This window comes from Notothenia rossii, assembly GCF_949606895.1.
Source record: "Notothenia rossii genome assembly, chromosome: 4".
Lineage (NCBI taxonomy): Eukaryota > Metazoa > Chordata > Actinopteri > Perciformes > Nototheniidae > Notothenia > Notothenia rossii.
The window spans coordinates 31,625,645-31,648,674 of NC_136902.1; the positions used below are offsets into that span (position 1 = coordinate 31,625,645).

The 23,030-nt window shown below is 39.2% G+C and overlaps 1 protein-coding gene across 2 annotated transcripts in view; it reads right to left on the minus strand.

Annotated features, from left to right (window-relative positions):
- Positions 1-2,740: 2,740 nt before the first annotated feature.
- Positions 2,741-23,030, minus strand: part of itchb (itchy E3 ubiquitin protein ligase b) — a 38,032-nt gene continuing 17,742 nt past the window's right edge. Inside the window, exons 8-24 of one of the 2 annotated variants that reach the window (XM_079675956.1) lie at positions 19,995-20,295; positions 19,282-19,377; positions 17,904-18,078; positions 17,302-17,371; positions 15,792-15,876; positions 15,532-15,660; positions 13,240-13,312; positions 12,545-12,616; positions 12,263-12,351; positions 11,091-11,250; positions 10,598-10,731; positions 9,568-9,708; positions 9,313-9,433; positions 9,081-9,185; positions 8,176-8,272; positions 7,957-8,029; positions 2,741-6,139 (exon numbers count right to left, since the gene is read on the minus strand). In XM_079675956.1, the coding sequence (XP_079532082.1) occupies positions 6,040-6,139; positions 7,957-8,029; positions 8,176-8,272; positions 9,081-9,185; positions 9,313-9,433; positions 9,568-9,708; positions 10,598-10,731; positions 11,091-11,250; positions 12,263-12,351; positions 12,545-12,616; positions 13,240-13,312; positions 15,532-15,660; positions 15,792-15,876; positions 17,302-17,371; positions 17,904-18,078; positions 19,282-19,377; positions 19,995-20,295 (2,021 nt within the window). In that variant the 3' untranslated portion in view covers positions 2,741-6,039. The remainder of the gene's footprint in view (positions 6,140-7,956; positions 8,030-8,175; positions 8,273-9,080; positions 9,186-9,312; positions 9,434-9,567; positions 9,709-10,597; positions 10,732-11,090; positions 11,251-12,262; positions 12,352-12,544; positions 12,617-13,239; positions 13,313-15,531; positions 15,661-15,791; positions 15,877-17,301; positions 17,372-17,903; positions 18,079-19,281; positions 19,378-19,994; positions 20,296-23,030) is intronic. The other variant, XM_079675957.1, reaches the window with a different exon arrangement.

The following is a 23,030-nucleotide window of genomic DNA, read 5'->3' on the forward strand; positions in this document are numbered from 1 at the left end:
GCTGCAGCCTCAACATCAGGCCATTTTCAACGTGCCGGAGCTAGTGAAGGAGCATGGGGGTCGGGGGCTTGAGGCAATTCTTGCCTCAATGCAACTGAGCAGAGACCAGCAAGCTGCCATCCAGACAGCCAACGTAGGACAGCGGACAAATCCTCCGTGGCAGTTACACAGGCAGGGCAGGTTGACAGCCAGCAATTTTGGTGCTGTGCTGAGGTCGGGACTTTCATCCACTCCATGCGCGTCCCTCATGAAGAGGGTGCTTGGGGGGTACAATTTAGACGGAGTCATGGCTGTCAACTGGGGAGTTGTAAACGAGGTGTGTTTGGCCAGTGTGTTTGGCCTTTTAAGTGTGACACATATGTAGTGATAAATGCTTCACTTGACCACTGTTCCTAAATAAAAAAAGTTTTCTGCATCGTAAGTCATTTTTTCCAAATAATTACCAATATTTCACAAATTCTTCATGTCAACTTAAGAGCACAGCTGTATGTTGAGTGTCAGCTTTGCTTGGTTCATCTTACTGGGGGCAGCTACATGGATGTTGGTGCAGTCCACAATCATTTTGCAGTTGAAGGCAGAATGAATTTATTATTGACTCAGAATGAAGCACAACTTCATGTCATACAATACATTGACTTTATTTGTAATTGTGTAAAAAGATAAAGCATTGATTAGCAAGCAGGACCTGCAGGAACAGAGAACGGTGATGGATGGAGCTGGGAAGAGAGAAGAATAAAGAAAACAGATCAACTTTATTATCGGATATTAAAAATTCAATTTCAAAACAAGTTGCCGCTCCTACAGTTTTCTAGTATGTAAAGATGATTTCACATGACCTATGCAAAATATCACACTCAATACATGTGTGTCTCTGGGGGGTGCATTGTGCCTTTGATGTATATAAATAATATACCATAACCAAATACTATTACGTACAGTGGAAATCAGGTTGCCAGAGCAGGTCAGTGTGCATGTTCCTCAGGGTCTCAGCAGTTACAGGTGAGGTAAAGAAAATAAAAGAGAAAAAGGTCAGTAACAACACTTTAAAGTAACAACACTGAATAATTATCTCTTTTAATAATTTTCTCTCAGTAATCACTCAACTACTGTCTTTCCAACAAACAGATTGACTCACCCTCACTGTCATCACAATGACACATGTCCAGAAGAATGTCATGCAAAGCTGCCTGCCTGCCTGCCTGCCTTCCTTCGACTCTCCCTGAACTGCTTCCTTAGCACCCGGTGGAAGGCGCAGTAGGCTACTCTTCAAATGTTTCACGAAATACTTACCATGATGACTACTCTTACTGTTTAACATTTTGGTGTACTTCATGTAATAAAATAATAACTTCATGGTAAGGCTACTAAAAATGACAAGGCTAAGTAATGTAATGCTAACTAACGTGCTCGCTACTCGTCGCTACTAGCTAGGTAGCTAACTTGACTATGTTCCATGCACAACATGTATATTACCTATGATATTACCTGATATGTCTGATCCAGCGACTCCTGGTCCTTTCATAAGACGGGAAGTGATAGAACGAGCAAGTGGTATGATCACTTTTGTGATTACAACATGGTACAAAGCACACAGGCTTCTTGTAAAAGTGAATTTATTGGAGCAATCTCTTATATTTATTGGAGGGAATAAATCAGTTATGAAATGTTCTTCTTCGCTTTAATTACGAGTCTCAACCACTTGGAGCATTATCGCCTGTGACATCACATACGCGACCCAGAATGGGATTTGGGATTTGTAGTCTTTGTAGTCGCGTATTTTTCATAATATTATATTTCAACAGTTTTACGACAAAATGTGACTTTTTTGACATGGAAATGATTGTTTAAGATTGACAAACATCATATGTGTAGTTCGTGGCACAATTCAAACGGGATCAAAAGATACGTTTTCTCTCTCCATTGAATTCAATGTATAATTTTTCGCTTCCGGGGTCCCATGGACCGGAAGTAGATGGGCGTGACTTCGCCTCTCTATACGGCGCTGGGTGTGTGGTGCGAAACGGGAGATGTAGTTATTTGAGCGGTTTCACACAAAACAGTGTTACTTCATAGTTTTACGACACATTTTTATTTTTTTGACTTGCAAAATTATCTTTTAAATTGACAAACATCATATGTGTAATTCGTGGGATCGAAATATAATCTTTCTCTCGCCATTGACTTCAAGACATACTTTTTCCGAAATATGGTCCCATGGAGGTCCCCCGGAAAGGGAGGGACTTCGCCTCTATTATAATCGGGTGTGCCAAATATTTACTGATTAAGAGTTTGATCTATAAAAAAGTCGGAAAATAGTTTAGTTAAAAATTAATAGCTATACGGATCAATGTAAGCTTGGCTACAACACAATATTTTTTTCAATATCCATTTATCTTTCACGATTAATTTTTTATGCCTTGCAACAGCAAAATGCCGTCAAATGCAAGGCAATATGTACACTGTAAAAAAGCATACATTTGGGACTTGCTATTCTTTTGCTTACAGTATGTATACATTCATTGCATGACATTTACCTTCAGATGGACTGGTGGACAGCAGTTGTCATCTCACCTGGCTCCTCAGCTCGACTGGCCCCTGAAACTAAAACTTCTTCTTCTACCCCTTTTCGGGACGTCTAGCAGGGTAATGACGTTAAAAAGAAATACAAATGATAAGAAATAAGAAAAAGGAATACATAATACTAATTCATATTAAACAGATTAACTCATTGAAGGCACAATGCTTTTTTTAAATTTAATTTATTAAGGTGACAATTTCTATATTACACATCTTTCATGTACATCGGCAATTGAACAGGGAAAAGAAAATATAGTGTTACCATAAACCTCTTATTAAAACCTTTCTTTTTAAAAAAGAACATTTGTTATTGACACCATTTACAACTTGTTTTCATATACAGGAGTGACAGTGGTTTCAGTTGTACATGGAGGGGAAAAAAGGCGGTGAATTATGATATTCACATTTATCTGCCAACTCCCTGGGATTTTTTATTTGTGTTCGACCCAGATCAAAACCTCACTCTGCATCAGGGGTAACAATCTGAGGCAACGTTTCATTATGATACATTCGTTATATTACACTGACTGTGTCTCAGTAGTTGTTATCCATGCTGAAGTGTCATCAGCATATAGCTTTTCCAAACTGGTGCACTATCTCAGAACTCTCGGTTCATCTCTGCCATGACCATTTTGCTAACAAAGGATTTCTGATGCCTGAGAATGGAAATAAGGCTACCTGAAGGCTCATGACAAACACCATCTCACCACCAAGTTGAAACAAAGAGCCCAGGACTAGATTATTCACATACTGAGAAGAAAAGGGAGGGATATTTAGTTTTAAAGTGCTCTGCTATGTCACACCAACACCACCTAAGCTAGGGCTGCACAATTTGGAAAAATACTCACTGGCAATTATATTTTTGATATGATTTGCAAGAACTATAAAAATGGTATTACGATTATCACTAAAAGGCTCCTATTATGCTAATTTCAGGTCCATATGTGTATAGTGTGACTCTACTGGACAAGTTTCAATTCTTTAATGTTCAAAAAGGTTTTCTCATACTGCCTGTGCTGCAGCACCTCTTTTCACCCTCTGTTTGAAACCAGAGCCCTTTCTGCTCTGGTTAGCTGGCTGGCTCGGTTGTGATTGGTCAACAGCTCGTGATACAAGGATGGTGTGGTTTCTTTAAGAGGATCATACTGAACAATCATTTTTATTAATAGGTCTGTAGAATACTGTTAAGGCCGGGATATATTTTCAGCTTCACTTCATTCAGAATATTTTCAAATATGTTGCCTTAACAGAAATGTATATTATTAAGCTTACTGCAATTTGGATATTGCACTAGTCCATATTGTGATTTTAATAAAAATGTGATGAATTGTGCCACCCTAACTTTTCTATTTAGAGTGTATTTAACTCACTCTAAATGAGCCACAGCACTCCCTGGATCTCTGTGACTGATTAAATGTGTGACGTCAACCTAACCAAACAGATGTTTGCAGTTTCGTTCCACATCTGGAGGTGTCTTTCCGTCACACACTTCTGTTATTACTGGATAGTTATTGAGATCCATAAAGAGCACAGTAAGAATTAATACCTGAACACACCATTTTAAAAATTGTTTCAGACATACATTTATAAATCAGTATCTCGGTCGGAAAAAGCAAACTGACATCAGATGGATTTTTACTGTAAATAAGAGGTAAATTATATGTTAAGTGTGGAAGAAAAACTGAAGTTTTAAAAATACCTCATGCATCTTTTTGACAGAGTTTTATTTAAAATTTGTAAGAATGTCATTAAATTGTTCCTGTTCATTTTGTGGTAGGCTGTTGGGCAATACGTTCATCAATCTCCTTCAAATGCTACATATGTGTTTTCTTGCAATTTCTTGTGGAGTTTTGCAAAGAAAGCATTCAAAATATCACTTCAGATTTGATCTAAACTAAAAGAAAAAACAAGATTTGGTTTGACTTGCATTTGGTGTTTTCACTTGCTTTCTAAAAATAATAATTTAAAGTTCTGACACATTAATTGAAGTACTTCATACATATTTTAAAATACTTCATTCCCACTAGATTTTTCAGGACCTTGTCTTTAACAAACCCACCCCGTGAATTAAAATAACCCTCTGAAGCTGATTTTAACACGAATAACTTATAAAATACTCCCAGAATTCTCTATAATCCAAGACTCCCCATTCCCGTCACAGCGTTCAAACTCTTTCCCTATAAAACTAGGGTCAGTTTAAGTTCTGTTGTCCACATTTCCCACTACTTTAAAATAATGGAGGCTCCAACACTTTTCACAATCATTAAGCGATTCACAGATCAAATACTATAGAACACAAAAAAAAGTGATCTAGTTACGCGTGTTAGACATGTTGCAAAAATCTCTTTGCAGCACCAAGATTGTCTGTTATTTAAGCATTAATTTGGGGCACTTTAAAAATAAACAACGACATAGCAATCATTTTATATGGTCACAAAAAAAATCACTTAAGTCATGAGTGAAAGTGAGAGAGATTTCAGGATGTGATCAAAGTCACCGTTTGTCGTCATTTTAAATGTGGACACGATAAACAATCTTAGGGCAACAACGTCTGCTTTTTGGTGAAAGGGCACAATGAGTACGATTTTTCCAAAATGTACAGATTGTAGAACAATTAATCCTCTCAATCCTCACTTCAGAAGTGTGTGGATCTGGAACAGAGACGTGGATTTTCTCTTATTTTTGCCGTTATTTGTCCGTTTGTCGGCAAATTCTACCATACAAATGTAGCGACCAAGGTGCCAGATTGTAGGCATTGATTTAGTAAAAAAACGCAGACATAGTGCCAGGAAAATGTCAACGACGTGCAGAATAAACTTCCTTCCAAAACGAAATTGAATCTGGGGATAGCTCTTATCTGCTAGCGAGCACCGTCACCCTTGTTTAGCTGACTCTAAATGTGTTAAAAAAAATTGTAATTGAACAAATCCTACTCATTGTGCCTTCAACTGTTAAAGAAAAAGCACACCCTCTCAATCTTATCTTAAAATAAACACTTTAGGAATTAAATCACGATCAAAGTCACCGTTGCGAGACTCTACTTTAAGAACCTGTGCCCTTTCTGGTTTTAAGATTTCTACGATGCCCCCCCGTTGCTCGCCATTTCATGATGTGAGGCGGGGGAAATCCTGCAGGTTTCATGGAGGGTGCGTTTTCAGGATCCCATGCATAATTTGCCGCACATCCTGAGAGATGGGAGCAGCTTCAGGTTCAGAAGAATACAACATTTTTCAGGTACTTATCGAGAGGCCTGCCGCGAGCAGAGAAGACCATAATCCCAGCTCCGTAGCAACAGCATGCAGGCGACGGTCTCACACACGCACCCGAAGGAGTAGCAAACGAGTGTGTGCGTGCATGCTTGAGTAGAATGAAAACACCCGCTTTTTCTGAAGGGGCTCCCTGATTTGAACACTGTTTTCCTTCAGAGTCCTGCACCCTCTATCAAACGCCTCCTGATTCCTTTCACTCCTGTCCGAAGCCTTCCGTCTCCTCGATGGCAAACAGCAGCTTCTCCTTCATTTGCTCGTAGCTCTTGTATGGCGGCAAGTCCAGTCTGTTGAAGCTGAGAAAATAAAGTAAACAAATAATATATATTAACTTTATATCAGCTTGGCATTGGCCTGATCCCCAGACCAGAGTTCCCGTTAGAATATTCTTTCGCCGGTCAACATGTCCGTTAAAGTTTAAATCTTCCGTACACAATTTGAAAAGTGCAGGTCAAAGGTCTTCTTTGTTATTTATTGAGCTTTAAAACAAATTGATATGATTCGATATTAAACAAACTAATAATGGTAGATTAACTATTCAAAAGTGAACAGTAATTTACAATAACATGGGAATAATAAACGGAGAGCTCTCTTCCTCTCCTGACAGCCCGTCAGTATCATGCAGCTCAGTAATCAGTAATGAGTGACCCGACAGTAAAACTAAACATATCTATAACTAGTTACGGTAGTTTGAGAGGTAATTAAAATAGCTACGTGTGATATTCTAACCTGAAGTGTGTGTTTTGTCCGCTCACCGCTGCATGTGATCATGCAGAGCTGCGTGTCGACTCGTTAGCAGAAGCTGATGTCTCTCTCCCGTCAGATTAGACTTCACTCGCGTTTATGTCTATATTGATCAGATCCAGCTAGTTCTAGCTAATGAAAGGACTACCTGCTCATTAAAAGACACCTAAACAATAAGCGTCGCTATGCAACCGGGTGAGGCCGCAAAGTATAGCGCAGCATTATGCATTTGTTTACATGCCCACCGGAACCCCGAGGCATTACCAACAGATCAACGCACAATCAACCTATACAGGACATCTCTTTCTCCACATTACGTGTTAGACATTAGAATTGACTATTCTTGTCTGTCACATACTCTTCTTGTCTGTCACATAAGTGGCGCAAGTTGCGCAACTGATGCGGTATTGCGCTAAGGGTAAATATATTTTGACCGGACACTTTGACCGGAGAGATTTAGATTTGCCGGTCTTCAGCATATTTTACCGGTCGTAGTCCGGTAATTACCGGCTAACGGGAGCTCTGCCCCAGACGGTGATTAATCAAAGTAAGAGCGGAATGAGCATCGTACAAGACTCTGAAAGAATACTCATTAATCCTTGGGCTATGAGGTCAATGTTTGTAGCAGATCGCCAGTAAAACAACTTACCAAGCTAAGAGACCAAACTAAAGGGGGTAAAAATACAAATTCTTACAATGAACTGCTACGAACAGACTTAGTTGACCACGCAATTAGGCTAAACATCATCAGATTGGTTCTCTACAGTTCAGTTTGACCTAAAACAGGAGCATTGAGGTGTTGATCATTTGAATTAAGGAAAAATAACGACTCCCTACCTCTGAAGTGGTCATAAAGTCCAAACATGTCTCCATGCCTGGGTTCTTTATATTCCTTAAGTCCATAAGAGTGGTTCATTTACATCCACCGACAACGTGTTTGGAATAATGTCATGTGATCTCTATCGCTGCCTGTCAGATGCACTTTAACTGAAAATAAATATACTTTCTACACTCTGTTATTGGGTATGCTTGTGCTTATCATCTTGAGAGATGCAAAATAAAAATGTCACCACCTTTTTTCTCTTTAGTTTGGACCCCTTTTCCTATCAGGTATGAACATTTGTACTTGTTACAGTTTGAAGAGGATAAAGAAATGGGTTGCATCACTAGGTTCACTGCTTTAAATACATTGTTGATAGTATTTTGTAGCTTTGTGTAAAATGTATTGAAAAGGTCTATGACATAAAGTCGCCTGATGCGAAAGTCTGAGCTATTCATCAGTTTGTTTTGCTAACTAACAATAAGGCCTCTAGGTTTGATTCACCCCGAGTCAATCTGCTGCAGGTTCTTGAAGTTTGCATGAACTCACCACGTGTGACTTCTGGGAAGCCAGTTTTCTTTTCCCACCTTCTCGATACAGAACTTCTGGGGACCATTGCTTCCTGTAAAGTCAAAATAAACATTTATTTAGTTAAATATATACACAAGAAACTGGGACTAACACAGTGAGATCTCACCGATACCTAGCTTTACAATCTTAGTTAGAAACTTATGTAAAAAGCTAAAACTAAAGAAAGTCATGTTTTACCCATAAGGTCGGCAAAGCCTCCTACAGGCAGGCGACAGGTTCCTGTGACAAACTGCAGCAGCCTCATCCTCTTCTCGTTGTCCGCCTCCTTTATGAACTGTGGGACAAGAGGCAGGCTGGTTAAAACACTGAAAGGTCCAGGAAAACGTATACAATCACACATTAGACATACATCAATTATTCATTGTGTAAACAGAAAGGACGGGTTTCAGTATTCTTTCTTGTTTTTTACCAATAATGAATAGAGAGATTAAACATAAACCAAAAAAGATAAACCACCTCACTGCTGATTGATTTGCTTCAATGCAATGATTTAAAAACACAATACCACAACATGTTTTTGGACTGATACAATTTCTTACAGAGGTAAGGTGCAAGATTTCTTTCTTCTTCAAAAATGTATATAAATGGTCATAAATCCCTCAAGATGACCATATTAAGAATGTAAGACCTTGCTAAAACCATGCAAAAATCCATTGACATTTGACAATACGAGATTACAGTGAGAATCGCATTTTTTGGGAGAAACCCCCATATTACCATCTTATCAATATATCTAGGAAAGCCCTCAGTCTATGGTTTGCAGTTGTAAAGTTTCATAAGGCTGTCATTATCCTAAAGGTCACAACAGGTCATTTTATTAAGTGAGGTCAGTTTACAAAAAATTGGATAAGTTGCATCGTGAATAAAGGCAGCATTCCTGTCATACCAAAGATATGCAATGCCAAGAATGTGAAGTGACCCTAGTATGTACAAATATACAAATGTACCATTTTAAATGAGGTAAAAACAATGCATTTGTGTAGCATGCACATTTCTCTGTAGTTATTTTGTCTGAAAACGGCCCCTATGGATCTTTCTCCGTACATTACGTTAATAATAAAGTTTACTAGGTGAATGCTGACCTGCCAGAACCAGACGATCTGTTTGCTGCTGCGAGCGTAGTGTCTGTAGATGGTGTTTCTCTGCCAGTCTGCAAGGTCGATCTCCTGCATACCACACAGCATCACCTAAAACAGAAAACATGTTATTTAAATTAAAATATGTGTTTATTAATCTAAATAATTACTTTGAAACCAGCTTGCATTTCTTGCAGCACTTTCAGGTAAAGAATAAGAGTGTCAGGTTGTTCTCTACCTCGAGCTCTTTAGCATCGAAGTACTGCAGGTACTGCTGAGGGAGGACCTCATTGAAGCCTTCAAAGAAAGCCTGAGTCTGCTCCTCCACCCCTCGGGACAGCCTCCACTCTGCTACCAGCCTGGGGGGGGGGGGGGGCGGAGGCACACACACATGTTACACTCCACTTCAGTCAGAAACACTGCAAAGTGGTCTACAGTAAAACCCTCTGGACATTATATCTGTGTGACTTGAGTGAAATGATCAGTTATCCACCTGATGTACTCCTCCTTGTTCTCCTCCGTCACCTGGAGCTCTCCTCCGTCTGGCTTCAGCTCATGGGTGGAGACTTCCCCCAGGATCTCTTTGTCCACGGAGAAGAACATCTCCAGCCCGCACTCCTCGATGTTGTTATCCCTAAAAAGTTAACACACTATGATCATTCATATGATTTTGGAGATTAAACACCAGATTATGTTTAAAAATCTGTTCATTTTGTATCCAGATACAGGGATATCCATAACCTTGAAAAACTATTAATATTAAGAATTTTTAAAACCTTAAAGACTTTGTATGAAAGCTAATTCTTTAACCACGCTTGGTACTTTTTTTTTTTTTTTAATTAATCTCACTGAACATGATTTATTCATCAAATTGATTAGATTTCATTGGTCTAATATGTGTGCCATCAGCATCACTGCAGACTCTTTGATTTGGTAGAAAATGGTGCATTTTGTATTGGTTTCATAGAATTAAAATAACTTGAGCTCTTCTTGAAGTTCCATCAATAATAACATACTAATATTAAAATCCCACCGGTCAATATGGAAGTTAAAACTGACTTTTCTGGGTAAAATACGTGTTCTTGTTGTGAAATCAAACTTGTCATTTTTTTGTTGAGAGTTTTTCCTTCAACAATCCGACCGGATTGTGTGTGTTTATTGTCCATGAAGTTTAACTAACATTGAGATATAGCTGCTCTGATTAATTAAACACAAATATTCTATGAGATTGCTTAATCATTGTCATTTCAGGTGTGTTTTATGCTCTTACATTTCTACAAATAGCTGTATTATTGTATAGTCTGACTCATTTAGCAGACTTGCCTCAGACACTCTCAAAGGCTTATGATTCAACCTGGATTAACCGTGGATTGTGTGACCAATGGACCTTCTGAGCCATAGTCTGACATCACAAAATAAAATCATCCACAAACACAAAGAGTACATTCAACAAGATGCTGAAAACTAGTCAAGGGTGTCTGATACATTCAGAGTGTTAATCTAAAAAGTCGACTCAAACTCACTTGATCCACATGAGCGAGTTGTAAAACTCTGGGTCGATCGACTCCAGGTCTTTGAGGGCCAGGGGCTTGTTGAGCATGCGCTTGTAGAATGGCAGTGAGAAACCAGTGTCGATGAATTTGCCGTGGAAAAGAGCCTGACGGACAGAAACACACTTTGCTTTCTTTTTGTAATCTGAACAGTAGAAAACCCTAAAACTATAAACTAATGCATTAGCCGTTAGCTGGTTTTTATCAGACTTTGACCAAAAAATCTGTTGAAGTCCAACACGTTAAAAAGTGTCATATTGTCCAGTGGAAAACCCCCCCCCCCCAAGCACAATTTGAAGTATATGTTCTTATTTTTTGTAAGGTTTAAAGCTGAGGTAGATAGTTAACAATTCTGGTGTTTTTTTTTGTTTTTTTTCTGGAGTCTATTGACAGGACTTTCCCCCATTTGTCCGTGACAAATCTTCCTGGACACAATGACCGGCACAAAGCATAAAGCGCGACTCACCATGGCAATGAAGCGTCCGATGAACTTGAAATACTTGAGGTGGTCAGGGTTGATGTAGGAGGCGGGGTTAATCTGGAGACAGTAGTTATCTTTGCCGGCATATTCAAACAGGCAGTACATGGGGTTCAAAACTTCATGGGACAACAGGAAGAACCACTCCCTGCAAGAGAAGAGAGCAGAGTCATAAGAAAGGGACAGACTCAAACCCGACAGGCAACACCATCATATATCAAAATATAAAAATGATTATTGAGAGGAGGACCAAGTCAACTGCAATCAAAATAACTTTCTTACAGCACCATAACACATTTTCTTCACTACTCAGGATTACATATTCACAACTATCTACACTGAACAAAAATATAAATGCAACACTTTTGTTTTTGCTCCCATTTTTCATGAGATGAACTCAAAGATCTAAAACATTTTCTACATACACAAAATCACCATTTCTCTCAAATATTGTTCACAAATCTGAAAAAATCTGTGATAGTGAGCACTTCTCCTTTGCCGAGATAATCCATCCCACCTCACAGGTGTGGCATATCAAGATGCTGATTAAACAGCATGATTATTGCACAGGTGTGCCTTAGGCTGGCCACAATAAAAGGCCACTTTGAAATGTGCATTTTTTCTTTATTGGGGGGGTCTGGGGGGGTCCGAAAACCAGTCAGTATCTGTGTGAGGGTTAGGATTAGGGTTAGGGTTAGGGTAATGTTGTGAATCGAGCGGCCCATGGTGGTTGTGGGGTTATGGTATGGGCAGGCGTATGTTATGGACGACGAACACAGGCCACTCGATTCACAACATTACCCTAACCCTAACCCTCATACCAGATACTGACTGGTTTTCGGACCCCCCAGACCCCCCCAATAAAGCAAAAATGCACGTTTCAGAGTGGCCTTTTATTGTGGCCAGCCTAAGGCACACCTGTGCAATAATCATGATGTCTAATCAGCATCGTGATATGCCACACCTGTGAGGTGGGATGGATTATCTCGGCAAAGAAGAAGTGCTCACTATCACAGATTTTTTCAGATTTGTGAACAATATTTGAGAGAAATGGTTATTTTGTGTTTATAGAAAATGTTTTAGACCTTGGAGTTCCTCTCATGAAAAATGGGAGCAAAAACAAAAGTGTTGCGTTTATATTTTTGTTCAGTGTAATTTACCTGGCAACGCCTCCGTAGTCAAGGCCTTCTTCTCCAGGGAAGATGATCCAAAGTCTCCTTCGCAGATCTTGAGCGTTGAAGCTCATAATCTAAAATAGAGAGAATGAATTTAGAGATTGGTGATGTAGTGACTATTACAAAACAGTAGCCTTCAAAAGCCAAGAGCAATCTCAACAACAATTGATAGAGAGCAGATTATTGATCATAAAAATGATCCTAAGTGTAAAAGCAAAACTTCTTGTAGTAACGTAAACTTTGTGTGTCATGTTTGGGACACTTTACCTGCTGGAAGGAGTCCTCAAAAAGGGTTTTCCTGGTTACGCTGATCTTGATGTGTTGAGGCATTGACAGTTGCTGGGGAAAAGGGGAAATATCAGAAGCATTCATCAAACATGATTTCTTTGTGACATGGCAACACATGTGTATATATAGTGTATAAGGAGCATAATAGGACTTGCATTGAGCAATAGAATGTATGACAAGACTCAAAGGACCAACAATCAGAATACTTTTTTCATTATGGGGAATCAAATTGGGTTTTGTGACATGCCTAAAACAAGATAAACATAATTAAATAATTATATTTATTTAAACACAAGAAGTTAAGGCAAAATGTAAAAAAAAAGATAAAATAGGATTATTCACATTAATTAAAGAAGCTAAAAGTTCAAATGTGCAATATAAAGATCAAACTAAATACAAATCTCAACATTAACATAATAAAATTAAGGTAAAATGTCCCAAAATGTTCAAAATATTCCAATAGAAATGTTTAAATAAACAAGACGTTATCCTAAAAATGTCCAAAATGCACTACAAAATAATAATTACAGTACATTATCATATTCTAAATAAGGCATACATTCACCAATGCTTATTTTACAGCTGGAAAAGAAAATATGGGCCCAAAGAAGAACTTCACTTTAAGTTTAAGTAAACATTGATCCTATAAGAGCGTGCACGGTTACGACTCTTACCTGGCACCAGAATCTGAAGTACTGTACTTTGGCTTTAAAGTCCCGAACGTAGGTGATCTGAGGTCCGTTTTCACTGTGAAAGCAAAGAAGACCGAAGATTCTAAGTATCCTTTTACCTTAAAGCTGAAGCGTATATATTTCTTGTCATTTCCCCCTGTTGTTCAATTGTTATGTCCTCCAAGGAGGTTTCTTTTTGGTCTAGTTTGCTCATCAGATTTTCAGCAGAAAGAAAAACTTTAGACATTTGTAATGAAACTTGGTGGAAGGATGTAACGTGTGTTGAGGAAAACATTTTCCTAGGCCTCTGCCTTTCACCCAGTTTATCACTCTACTCCTATAGTCACCGTTCAGGCATGCGACCTCTGTTGCCACTTTCTCTCTTCCCTTGAGAATAGTTGTGTCTAGAACTAGATAAATACTTGGGATTTGGTATTAGTGTCTGCCATCAAGTCGAGCTCTCCTGAGTTCCTTTTGTGTTTCGAGTCCTTGATCCAGAGCTTTCCATCACAATGTGCGGCAAGGACGAACGCAATCACACATTGAAAACGCATGGCTTTTATCTCACTTTTGTTACCATCGCGAGATTTGTCATTTGGCCTAGGTGTACGTCTGAGCTGTCATAGTGACCTTCTTGTTAAACAAATTATAATAACACACAAAACCTAAGTGTGACTATATTAAAGCTTAATTGGCCAGTGTGTTGATATCCTGTCAGTTCATATTGTCACATTGACCCAACTGTTTTTTCCACAAGTGTAACCAAAGCATTCACTCTCAAGTCCTGTTATGCTCAGGACTTATAATCATGACTCAACTGAGGGGTTACATCTGAAAGGACAACACGTCACAGATAATGCATAACAAGTGGTAAAAATAGAAGGAGGATTTCAGAGACAGTGAATCATTTAGTCAAAGATCTGTGTAAACAGTACTATCTGGTAGAATAGAGCTGCATGGTGATGTATTTTCAATAATGTGAAAAGCATATATAGGCAAAATACTTTGGGTTGGAAAAAAAAGCATTAGGTACATATTTTGTCTTATTTTTAACTCATTCATTTATGGTATGCAGATGAGCTGGAAAGACCAAAGCCAGAATGTTATCGGAAAAATGTATCCAAGAAGGCCCTACTAGTATAAATGATTTATAACGCATTACAAACTAACGCGTTACTGTAACGCAACTACCTTTTGCGGTAACTAATAACGTTACTAGTTACCTATTCCCATTCAGTAACGCCGTTATAGTTACTGTGATTTAAATGGGTGCGTTACTGCGTTACATTATGTGATGGAACTGAACCGAATCTCCCTTCGGATGTAACTTACAGGTGAATACAGTGATGTCCTCTCACAGTACCATGGAAAAGTGACCAGAGAGGAGTGATGATTGGTTAACGCGGGGTGACATTTCAGGGTAAGCCAATCAGAGACAGAGTTGGGCGGGTCTTGCCTTATGGGGAAAATACACAGACACAAACACTTGCTAACACACACATACACGGCAACGCCCACCACCAGCACACACACACACAATGGCAGATGCAAATATCAGCGAGAACAGTAGCGCATTTACAACTTGGAGATTACTCATAAGGCAGAAAGCACCTCTTCTTAAGTTTATCCACCATTATTGATTTTGTTTATGCTAAATGGCCAGATGTGAGGTAAATTATTTCACTGTTAGTTTGTTTTTGTGAGGCTGAAAATAGTTTGTTTGTCTTCAGTGTCAGTCTGACAGTTTATTATTTATTTAATTGTTACTGCCAAAAGAGTGTAGTTGTTTTTATTTCATATTGCACTACAAGTACACTACTTAGAACTTGATTGTTGAGGCTACAATAAAGATGCCTGTCAAAATGTCTAAACATATCTTTTGTGTTTTATGGTTCCACTACATTTCATAATGATAATTGCTACAATGATGGGGAGTTGTCTTTTCTCTTACTGTGCCACAGAACAACACAACAACTTGTATTTTTATTGTTATTATTTTTAAAGTAAAGTAAACTAACTTGTTACTAGTTACTTTTATAATTTAGTAACTAATAAAGTAATTAGTTTTTTTGAGAGTAGAAACTATAACTATTACTAGTTACTTTTTAAAAGTAACTTGCCCAACACTGCTAGCCACAGATATTATTTTCTGTAATATTCCAAAATCTCATTGTTGTAGAAGACGCTTACTTCCAAGCTGGACAACAAAAATGTGCCATCACTGCACAACTGTTTGGTTAATGTTTAAGTCTGAATATCTTAAAGGTAGGAGAAACAACATGGTAGAGGACTTACAGTGAGGACTTTCCAGTGCGAGGGTCGATGTACGTGGTCGCTCTCCTGTTGTGGTCCACGAAGTAGGGAATACCGTCTACAGTGAACCTCATCTCCCAGCCCTCAGGGAGAGGCTTGTCATTCAGCAAACTGAAAAAACAAAACAAGATCAACCTTTAGTGATGGACCCTTTCAGAAAAAACTAAAATAATGCATGCAATGTGCTACATGCACTATATTATCATTTTCATCTAACATGGTTTTCAAATATGAATGCTAACCCCTGTGTTCGTGGGTCCTCCCACTGTGTTGCTCGCGTAGGGTGATGTACAAAATAAACTCTGCCAGTGGAGTCTGTTCTCTTCTCTGAAAGGACACATTAACAAAAAGAAAAACATTGGAAGAATTAGTTACTATTATTATCAATGTGTATACCATCAAATCACTGACGGCAATTTAGGGTTCCTTCTCAATTTTAAAACAATCTTTAAATTCAAAATATGTAATGTTGTGCCACTAATGGTTTCAATAAAATAGTTTTAGATTAGAAATCTGTGTTTCGTCGATGCAGTTGCAACTTATGTTGTCAGGTAGTGTCTCTGATAATGTAGGTTCCAGACGTTCAAATTAACACGGTGAGTAAAACTGGTAAAAACACTTAATAAGTTTCATGTTCAAAATCATTCTTGATTCCAATATACTCTGGTCTCTTTTGGGCTAACTTAAAATCAAAACGTCCAATGATTCAAATCCATCACAGTTACATATGATGTACTTTTATTAATCCCCATGGGGAAATTGTTTCTCTGCATTTGACCCATCCTAGTGTTAGGAGCAGTGTGCTGCCATTTGGAACGGCGCCCGGGGAGCAGTGTAGGGAACGGTGCCTTGCTCAGGGACACCTCGGTAGCCTGGTCTTGCCGGGACTTGAACTGGTGACCTTCCAGTTGCCAAGCCAAGTCCCTATGGACTTCGCCACCACCGCCCACCATACGATATATAGTTAAAAACAACCACTATCAAAACATTGTAGCGTAAAAATGTGGCTGAAAACGTAATAAAAAGTCTAATTATTACAGCTTCTGGCAGACTACAAAACTGAAGCATGAGCAAAGGAGAGATTCCTTTTGGTTTGAAACATATCTGGTGTAATGTCAATACACAACTCAACAAAACATACATGATTCCAATTGTTTTAAGACGTTTTTGGCAAAAGTGTTATAAATTATACATTTAAAAGTCCTTCAACTAAATAATTAGCGAGATGTTTAAGTATGGAGCGATTTTTTTTTTTCACCTTGTCTGTATTTAACCATAACCTATGTTCTATAGCCACCACTCAAAATCATCACTGCTCTGAATGGTATTTCATTTAATATTTAATGGTTTAATTGGTATATCATCATTTGAAGTGAGATGTGACTACTCTTCTGGTACAACAAGATACACCCTCCTGCGTTGTGTTGTTATAAATATTGTATCAAGTGAACGTGTCAATAACAAAGGATAAGGCCCCCATCCAACAGGTGCCAGAAGAGGATAATTACATATTGAAATAAATCAGAGTGGACTTCAGATTTAGCAGATGTCTTATTGTTTTTTGCTTGGTGAGTGTTAGGATGCATTATGGGAAGCTTCTTTTCTTAAACAACAAGCTGTAAAATAATAAAAAATGTAAGTTCTTTTGAAACACATTAGTACATTTTGATAGATGAGAGGCTCAGCTAGATGGTGCATATTGACTGTCCTAAGCCGGTGTATTTAAATTGAAAAAGCTTTAAAAGATCTTACCCCATCCGTGTGGCAAAGGCCCGAGAGGATCAAACTCCTTATTTTGAGTGGCTGAGACCTGCTCTTGTAGCTGCACAGCAGAGAGAAAGAATATTTTGTATACATCTCAAAGCATCTTAAAAAGACATCTACAATATTTTGCGTTTTGATGCGGAAAATAAAGTGACTTCACATAAAGAAAAATAACAAAGGGTTAAATATCAGTACAATTTTAAAGCCAGTTGGTTGTTTAACAAGCGGTAGTGTTTGACATTAACCTCACGTCACAAACATAAACCTAACATCAGCATTAGCCGAATTTCCAGTAAAAACATCTCAATTTTGCAAACAACTGGAGGTGACAACAAGTATGCTGCTCAAAGAAGAAGAAGAATAAGGAGAAGTAGAAGGACATATGTGCATAAAGACATGTACAAATTTGTTATTATTGGAGGTTGCTAGAGGCTGCAGTGTTCAGGCGCTTTGTAACTGGTCAGATTGGGAGTTGAACCGTCAACCCTACAGTTCCAAAGCCAAGATTCTACAGGCTGAGCCGGCACTAATCTAGCTAATAAAAACCTATATTACCACATTGTATCACAAGACAAAGAGGAAGTCCTCACCCCGAATATGAACCTCTGGTTGAACTGCTGCATGGCCCCCTGCAGCTGGCTGCGCTGGTGCTGCCACTGCTCATAGTTACGCACTGTCTCCATGGTGGGCCGCTGCCACGTGGTGGTCCGGGTCATGTGATCGACAAAGTAGACCCGCCCCATCTGGTCGACACGACGCTCCCAGCTGAGGACGGATACATCGAGGGAACACAGCAGGAGAAAAGTGAGCATGGGTAAAAAACAGAAGACTCTCAAAGTCATTCTGCCCTATTGAAACCATTTCACCCATTGAAGAGGAAGAGAAAAAGAGCAAACGTGTTAAGAAAGACAATATGGTGGTATTGCAGACACCCTACCAGTATAATGGGGTGTATGGAAAAAGCGTGGATAAATAAATGAGTCAAGGCTTCAGATTAAAGTAAATAATCAATGTGGTACATGAACATGGCACAGGACGCAGGTAGCCACATGCTGCTCTCAGCAAATTACACTTAAGACAGCCCAGATAGAGATCAGAGTCAATATAGTCTTACACTGCACTAATATGTAGGATTTGATGACTTATCAGGACAAACAGCATTGACAAACTGCGTGTGAAATAAAAAACTGTATGGCAGTTAAAGTTACCCTGTAGCGATTTCTGACAAAGTCCCTAAACTCTGAAAACACTTAAATTATTATATATTATTATTATTATATATACATTTATTCCATCTCTTCTGTCTTCCTCAAACAATCGGTCCTGATGAAATGCTTTCTGTCTGCCAGTATCAATTAAGTCTGAATTGTGATGATGAGATGTGGCAAAAAAAAAACATTGTTCGATGATTTCTGTGAGAAATCGTCCAAGCTGTAATGAATTGCGCTATATGTAATAATCGAAGGGTCCCTCATTCAAAACAATAACGAAAGATGGAGTTTGGTGGCGTTTTGATGTAGCAAGAGATAATGAAAAGTCAGCTTCTCCAGGTTTTTAATTGCAGCTGAATTATTCGCACGCCCCCTCCTCTCCAAATCAAACAAATTAAAAACGGGTTAAATACTTCAAGCAGTTGCACATTAATAATTGCCATTTTTTAGCTCTGCTTTTTTCTCTGATCATTTATGATCCAGGTGTGCGATAGCTAAAATTCATCATCCTGTTAGAGTATATAGATAAAAACGCCCAAGATCTCAAAAGTGTTGAATAAAGTGAGGCTTAAAACGAGTATTTCTTACAAATGTTGGAAACATTTGGGATGAAGATCTTAAAACTAGGCATGAGCCAATGTTACGATTGAGAGACTCCTTCATTTAAAAGTTACTTTCCTATGAAAATAATCCAATAAACCTCAGACAAAAGAACAATCTGTCATGAAAAGAAAATGTAAAGGGAAGGACTTTTTACCCAGGGGGCAGTGGTTCAGGGCGTTCCCACGCCGTTCTCTTTTCCACGTGATCGACAAAATACACCCTGCCGTTCTGATCCACCCTCTGCTCCCACCTAGATTAAACATGGCAATAAGATGGAGGATATTAGGTGATGGTGCACAACCGTGGCCGTTAAGGTGATGGATGGATGTAAACACATTCACAACATGAGTCAACCTAATACAAAAGCAGCAGCTAGCCGGTGAAGGTTATGATGTTGTCACAATGACGTACTAAAAGAGCTCTAAAGAGAATTTGCGGAATTACAGGCTGAATGAAACCCAATAGAGACAACAAGAAAAAGATCTTAAACAAACAAACAGGTATTCCGACAATCCTCACACTCCGAGATTGTCTTTATCCACACAGGAAATATGAAATGCTCAATAAACTGTGCCTCAGTGCTGGGTTTTTTTGTTGAGGTGGTGAAAAAGTTGAGTTGAATAACTCTTTGTATCAAAGCTTACCCAATTTGCAAAACACCCCCCTGAGTGATTCATCAACTTTTTTTTATCATTTTGAACTTTGTATTACTTAAGTTTGTGTTTTTGTATACATTTATGTATAAAGTTGTCTAGCACTATAATACTACTATTGCACAATAAACTTGCATTGATTGATATTGTTTTAACTTCACTTTGACCCAAACCTTCCCAAGTTCTTCTGCAAAGATTATTAAAGATGGCTCACCCTGGGGGCAGGGGCCCGGTGCTGACAGCGGGGACACTCGGAGTGACAGCAGGGGTGACGCTGCTGGCCGGCTGTCTGGGGGCCGCAGCCCCGGAGCTGGGGGCCGCTGTGGAGTTTCTCTCCGAGCCCGCCGATGGACTCGATCCAGGGGCCGGTGAGGGTCCTGGGGCAGGTGAGGGTCCTGGGGCAGGTGAGGGTCCTGGGGGCGGTGAAGGTCCTGAAGCCGGGGTTCGAACCGGTGTGTCAGAACCCGACTGACCATCACTGCCGTCAGCTGTTGCAGAGCCATTACTAGAAGATGCTGAGGAAAGATTCAGACATTGCAGAGAGTTAAATCATAAGACTATGATGGCTGATAAGAGTGGTGCAGTGATGACGTATATATATGTTTGCAGACCCGGAAGTTAGCTTTTCAAGTTCTCCCTCAACAAAAGCCATTGGGATCTTTCCATTGGATTTAATAGGAAAATAAGACCTGTGGCAAACACATGTGTATTATACTTACACGTTCTGTTCAGCAGGATAATCTCCACATATTACCATTAATGTAATGTCTTATACCAGGGGTCTGTAACCTTTTTGACCAAAAGAGCAATTTTGCTCCCTTTTCGAAAAACATTTTTTGTCTGGAGCTGCAAAACATATTTCATAGCTCGATAGCTTTTAAAGTTGTATTTATTGTTATATCAGATAAAAACTACAGTTTTTTTGCATTTATTATTTATTACATTATATAAAACTGTTAACCTCTAATAAGAAACAAATAACTCCTATAAGGAGAATTCAAAATAATACACAGGCCTACTTTAAAATAAATTAAACACAGCACTTGTGGAGTCCTCTACACATTTGAAGGAAAGAATATATACAGGGCTCGACATTAAGGGCTGCCCGATGGCCCGGGGCCATCTAGTATTTAACTCGGGCAATGAAGCCTCACCTGCTGGTTGCCCGATCGGGCAATCTATTATGCCAGTATCATGCAGCACGCGGATCCAGTAATGAGTGACCCGACAGTAAAACTAAACATATCTATAACTAGTTACGGTAGTTTTGAGAGGTAATTAAAATAGCTACGTGTGATATTCTAACCTGAGGTGTGTGTTTTGTCCGCTCACCGCTGCATGTGATCATGCAGAACTGCGTGTCGACTCATCAGCAGCAGCTGATCTCTCTCTCCCGTCAGATTAGACTTCACTCGCGTTTATGTCCATATTGATCAGATCTAGCTAGTTCTAGCTAATGATGGGACTACCTGCTTATTAAAAGACACCTAAACAATAAGTGTCGCTATGCAACTGGGTGAGGCCACAAAGTATAGCGCAGCATTATGCATTTGTTTACATGCCCACCGGAACCCCGAGGCATTACCAACAGATCAACGCACAATCAACCCATACAGGACATCTCTTTCTCCACATTAAGTGTTAGACATTAGAATGGACTATTCTTGTCTGTCACATACTCTTCTTTTCTGTCACATAAGTGGCGCAACTGAAGTGGTATTTTGCTAAAGGGAAATTATTGTGACTGAAGAGATTTAGATTTTGTCGGCCAACGGGAACTCGGTTATGACTAGAAAGGATCCGCCTTGTGTAAAACACTCGCGAGAGTTTGGCTGAATGTCACGTGGCTGAATGTTCACGTTTGGCAGGCCGCCTTTCAGTTACGATCGTTAACATCAGTTGGCCACAGCAAATTATGGTGAGAAGCTAAACTATCTATTAATTATGTCAATGACAGGGAGTGTGATTGTTGAAATAGGGTGTTAGCGGTCTTGTTGGTGTTCAAAGAAAAATGACAACACTGTAGATCACCAACACTATGGTTTATTTTTTATTCACAGGCAAGTCAACGTTGTCGCAGTAAAAGTCCCAAGATAGCTCCTGGTGCAATACAATGTTCCCTTGCAGTGTTTTACTATTAAGTCTGATGTTTCTCTATTAATATTGCTGCTGCATTAATGTGTATGTTGCATCATGTTACTGCTGTAGATGTGTTTCCGAGCCGCTCCGATTACAACGAGAGTTACAACGAGAACGTGACGTCATATTTACACTAGACGGATCCTTTCTAGCCATAACCCGGGAACTCTGACGTCGCCATTTTGTATGCTTCGCTCCTCTCGACTGCTGCTCGGGTCTGCTCGGTCAGCTTCCGGATGAGGAGGTATTCGTTCGACCAACTTGCAGTAGATAACATTACAAGCATTTTTAACAGGGGCCATAATAGTGTAAATAATGTTTGTTTTGGCAGTTACAACTGAATGTAATGTTTTCTACTTTTTTAGAAAACTTTCCATCTGATGAAGGCAAATGCCTTCATCAGATGGAAAGTGTCTTGACCAACAACTTAAGTATTTCTTATAGCTATGCAGGGCATGCAAGCGAGCAAACACAAACAAGAACAAACAAACAAGTGAAATGAAGAATAAAATTGTACAATATAATATTGTGCTGGTTCATCTTATAATTCAGTCTAGAGAATGCACCAGACGGCATAGATCTAAGACCTGCAAAAATCGAAATGTTCTAGAGGGAGGACCCCCAAACCCTTCGTGGCATTTCGTCCGCACGCATTTTTCAGGGCAATCTCTATTGGGCTCAGGGCCAACTGTAAATTAGCTTAGATGGCCCACAGGGCCATCTCCCAAAATCCTTAATGTCATGCACTGATATAATTAAAATGGGCCCACTTTGAAATAAATAAAACATATAGCTGAGCCCTAAAAAGAGTTAAAGGTAGGTTAGGTAAGAATGGAGAAACCAGCTCGAGTGCGCTAGAATTTGAAAATACACAACCGTCCTTCAGACTTCCTTTCAGAGCCCCTCCTCCAACACACACGAACGCGCACATGACCAATGAGGGCACGAGATAAGTTTGTGCACAGATGGAAGTCTGACAGGCAGGTAAGCCGTCCAGTTATTTTAGCCGGGCCGGCTAAAATGATTGGTCGTGCTTTTTACAGTACTACGGCTTCCAGAGATTACTTTTTGTATGTATGTATTGTCAAAGCATTTCATATATTCATTGCTA